We start from the raw sequence: 5,272 nt of genomic DNA, 5'->3' as shown, positions 1-5,272 counted from the left end.
TCTATGTATACCTAGGAACGACTATCAACACTCTCTAATAACCTAAATGGGCAAAGAAGCCAAACATGTATACATATGTGGATATGTATAACTGAAAATGGTTCTGTATCCCTACAACATACATAATACTGTATATCAATGTTATTCCAAAAAAATAGAAATTATTCTAATTAATTAAACTGTCATAATGAGGCACAAGATTTGAGTGTTTGTTCTGCACATTCCTTTCTAATTTATAAACCCCAAAGAGGATTTCCCATAAGGCTCTGGCTGCTGGCCTAAGCAGAGTTCAGTCTGAGGAAATCCTGCGCCTCATGAACGTTTCTCGCAAAGGAACCTCAAAAACATTTCTTGTGAGCACTTAATATTCCCAAGGACTCCTGGGCTCTAAATGATACCTGACATCATAAAATGTCCAGGCTTAAGTGTTCCAAAATCATTGAAAACAGGGCCAACTTTCAAAGGAGACATTTTCAACAGGTAAATTCTACTTACACTGATTATGAATAAAAACAGCCCATAAGCACATGCTCAACATAGCCGTTAGCAGAGACATTCAAATCATAATCACAATGAGGGATCTCCTTGCACCGGTTGGAAAGGCGATCATCGAAAATGTACAATGAATAAATGATGTAGAGGGCTGGTGGGTTGCAAATTTTAACAGTCAATTTAGAGAACAACATGGAAGTGCTTTCAAACTTAAAATTTGAGCTACCATATGATCCGCCATTGCCACCCCTAAGAGTGTATGTGCAGAAAACCAGAATTTGAAAAGACATATGCACCCAAGTGTGCACTGTAGCACCATTTACACGAGCCAAAACATGTAGGCACACAAATGTCTAGGCTGGATGAACAGATAAAGAACTGACACATGTAAGCAATGCAATAACACTCAGACATTTAAATAAATGATATTATGCCATTTGCAGGCACATTGAAAACCTAGAGATAATCATACTAAAGAAATTAAATCAGATTTTAAAAATCTAATATCATATTGCTTATAGGTGGAATCAAAAAATACACAACACTGAACTAATTAGAGAACACTGAAACAGGCTCATTGAGTTGGAAAACAAACATATGGTTGCCAAAATGACAGAAGGGGTCAAGTGATAAACTAGGAGGACAGAATTAACAAATACACTGTATTCCAATAAAAGAGATAATCAAAAAGGACCTATGTATACCAGGGAGTTCTATCAACACTCTCTAGTAACCTAAATTTGTTCTCTAAGTCTGAGTTTTTCTGTTTTTTTGCTGGGTCCTCAGCATGAGAGATCTTAGTTCCCCAACCAGGGATCGAATCCACACCCCTTTAGAGTCTTAACTACTGGACTGTCAGAAAAGTGGTTTTTGTCATACTGAGTGAAGTAAGTCAGACAGGGAAAGAGAAATATTGTATGATATCGCTTATATGCTCAATCTTAAAATAATAATAGAAATGAACTTATTTACAAAACAGAAAAACTCACAAACTTAGAGAACAAATTTAGGGTTCTGGGAGGGATGGGTGAGTGGGAGGGTTAGTTAGGGAGTTTGGGATTGACATGTACCCACTGCTATATTTATTTATTTATATTTTTAAAAATTTTTTTTAAAAAAAATTTTTCACAGGAGAACATGGTTTCTTTTATTTATTTATTTATTTTTGGGTATGTTGGGTCTTCGTTTCTGTGCGAGGGCTTTCTCTAGTTGCAGCAAGTGGGGGCCACTCTTCATCGTGGTGTGTGGGCCTCTCACTATTGCAGCCTCTCTTGTTACAGAGCACAGGCTCCAGACGTGCAGGCTCAGTAGTTGTGGCTCACGGGCCTAGTTGCTCCGCGGCATGTGGAATCTTCCCAGACCAGGGCTCAAACCCGTGTCCCCTGCATTGGCAGGCAGATTCTCAACCACTGCACCACCAGGGAAGCCCCCCCACTGCTATATTTAAAATGAATAACAAACAAGGACCTACTGTATAGCACAGGGAATGCTGCTCAATATTATGTAACAACCTAAATGGAAAAGAATTTGAAAAAGAATAAATACATATATATATATATAACTGAATCATTTGTCTGTACACCTGAAACTAACACAATATTGTTAATCAACTATACTCCAATATAAAATAAAACTTAAAAAGAAGTTTATGTTAATTGTTGACAAGGACTTACAATTACTCTTTCATTATTTTCTGTTGGTTGTTGTTGTTGTAGTTCCTTTGTTTTTGTTTTGTTTTTGTTTTTTTGGTTTTTTTTGATGCGGTATGAATTCACTCTTTTTCTGTACCTTTTGTGTAACTACAATAGAGTTTTTCTTAGTAGTTTCCATGAAATGTACATAAAATATACTTAAGTTAATAACTAATCTTTAATTTTATAAAATAACAATTTTAGGTATATTTTATATATATTTCCTCATTATTTTATGTAAACAATATATTATCAATCTCCAGAAAAATATTTGTGTGTATACACATACAAATATATACAAATATACACATATCTATATCTATCTCTCTATATACATCTCTACACACAAATATACATATGTATACATATACACAGATGTGTATTGGAATTTTTTAATTGATATAAAACATTTGTTATTATATTTAAGGAAATAGCTTGATTTTCTTTTTCTTCAAATCTGTATTATCTATATAAGGAGTTCATGGTAATTTTTTTATATAGGCTTTTCTCATGTGTTGTTAGATTTATTTTTATTTTTATTTATTTTATTTTATACTTGTAAAATTAGAGGCTTCCTTTTTATGTACTTTGTAACTGCTTGGAATGTGTCTGTATGAATTGTGTACTATATGCTTATGTTATACTCTTTACAATATTTTGTTGTCTTATTTTCTGTAACAAATTTCCATTGATTCCTTGGGCTTACTAGATATACATTCATATGCTCTGCAACTGGAGATGATTTTAATCCTTTTCCAATGGTATTTTTTTTACTGATACCTCAAAGTGTTAAGTAAGTTGGGTGATCATGTCTCCTAGTGATCTCTCTGACAATGAGAGGAAATTATTTATTATTTCTCTGTAGGTGAACTAGTGTTGGGGGGCCTGTGATATTTCTTTGAGTACATATGCATGAATATTTTTTTTTAAATTTCAAGACACTTTATTTTAAAACAGGTCACAACACTAAGCTTCTGGCCCATTCTGCCAATGCACAAGCTACAAATGCTTGCTCAGCAGTTAAGGGGCATGCTTTAGTAGCATGTTTGAAAAGTGAATAAAAATCCATATAAGACAAATTTTCAAATAGTTTCCATAGGAACACAGATAAGTATGACCCCATCACCTAGTCTTCCACATTGTTGCATCTGTGCCAACCCTATTCACATAGACATCTCAAAACTCACAGTAATTAAGTTAAATGGTCCCCCCCAAACCCTTAAATCAAGCTAAACTCGCAGTTAACAGCTACAAGAATGGTATCTACACATTAATACAAGCTGAAGCACAGGCTGCTGGGTGCCGTTTCATTCCACTCTCCCAAGCACAGGACACAGGCACGGTGCCAACATCCTGCTCCTCTATGCTGGGTGGGAAATCGTGGTTCTGGATTTGCTGCATCAGTTACCATGTTGGCCCTGACATCACATAGTAGATGGTCGGTCTCTGGAATCCATTGAAAGTGGAAGCAGCAGCGACAGTGTAAGCACCCATGTTTTCAAAGAGCATCCAATCGCCCACATGCATCTTGGGAAAGTTACAGTGCTCAACCTTGCAATCCAGGCCATCACAGGTCTGTCCCCAGATGCTGGGTGAATAATACTTCTCATCTGGTTTGGGTCTCTTCTGCATAAGAGGCTTCACATGTGCATTATTGTAGAGGATGCAGTTGAATGATCCATATACTCCATCATTCACATAATACATAAATGTCTGTTCACTTGACTCATCATCAGAGCCTGTCTGTTCCTTTAATACGAGTTTTTTGGCAATGATATTAACTGCTAGCATGAAAGCTGATGCAACATAGTATCTGCCTGGCTCAGCTATCATTCTCACTCCAGAGTCTGATGGAAAATACTTGTCCAGTGCTGGGTTGATTACACTGGTGATCTCTTCAAATTTAAGCTTTACATCCTCAGATACAGGAAAGCCACCACCAGTATCAAGCAGATACATGTCGAAACCAACCTCAGCTCCCATGTCAAAGACACAGTGGGCATCAGAGATGGCCTGCACGAAGGTCTCCAGATCAGTACAACCACCTCCCACGTGGAAGCTGACACCAATGACATCAATATCTAGCTCTTTCGCCCGTTCCAAAAGAAGCCTGCTGGTTTTGAGTGTGGCACCAAATTTGACACTGAGGCGACAGACTGCTTTGGAATCATCAGTGGCAACCCGCAAAACCAACTTGGCCTTTGGATGTGCCCTGGCAACTTTCATCAACTCAACTTCACTATCAAAAGTCATCATCTCGGGCTTCCCTGGTGGCACAGTGGTTAAGAACCTGCCTGCCAATGCAGGGGACATGGGTTCGAGCCCTGGTCTGGGAAGATCCCGCATGCTGCGGAGTAACTAAGCCTGTGTGCCACAACTAGTGAGCCTGCGCTCTAGAGCCCATGAGCCACAACTACTGAACCTGCGTGCCACACTACTGAAGCCCGGGCGCCTAGACCCCGTGCTCCGCAACAAGAGAAGTCACTGCAATGAGAAGCCTGCGCACCGTAATGAAGAGCAGCCGCTGCTCGCAACTAAAGAAAGCCTGCGAGCAGCAACGAAGACCCAGTGCAGCCAAAAATAAATAAATAAATAAATAAATGTCCTGAGGTCGGTAACTGACACAAAAATTCAAAACTGGGCAAATTTTCAAGAAGACAATTTCAAGACATAAATTTTACTCACACTGAAAAAAAAAAAGGGACATGGCAAAATGCTTAATATCACAAATTATTAGAGACATGCAAGTCCTAACTACAAAAAGTAGGGGAGAAGGAAGGAGACACAAGCCCTTGGGTGTTTGTCCAGGCACATTCTACTCTAATTTCCAATCAGGAAAAGGACTTTCCCTAAGGCTCAGCTTGCCCCAATTGCCAGAGTGGGGCATGCAACAACAACATGAAAACTGGTGCTTGGGGGCCCTGCATATTCACAAGGTCCTCGAGGCTGTAAATGACAGGCTGTAAATGACAGGCTGAAAATGACACCTGTGTCTCTGGGTTAGTTATGGAAAACAAATTCAAAACGAGGCAGGATTTCAGGAACCAGATATCAAGATGTAAATTTCCCGCACAGTGATTTTATTTATT

The 5,272-nt window shown here is 38.5% G+C and overlaps 1 protein-coding gene across 1 annotated transcript; it reads right to left on the bottom strand.

Moving 5' to 3' along the window:
- Positions 1-3,350: 3,350 nt before the first annotated feature.
- Positions 3,351-4,529, bottom strand: LOC132360289 (ornithine decarboxylase-like). The gene is given in 1 exon segment (XM_059915332.1): positions 3,351-4,529. A coding segment is annotated over 1 exon segment (1,083 nt). The 3' UTR covers positions 3,351-3,446.
- Positions 4,530-5,272: the final 743 nt, after the last annotated feature.

This window comes from Balaenoptera ricei, chromosome 2 (genome assembly GCF_028023285.1).
Source record: "Balaenoptera ricei isolate mBalRic1 chromosome 2, mBalRic1.hap2, whole genome shotgun sequence".
Lineage (NCBI taxonomy): Eukaryota > Metazoa > Chordata > Mammalia > Artiodactyla > Balaenopteridae > Balaenoptera > Balaenoptera ricei.
This window is presented reverse-complemented; position numbering and strand designations above follow the sequence as displayed.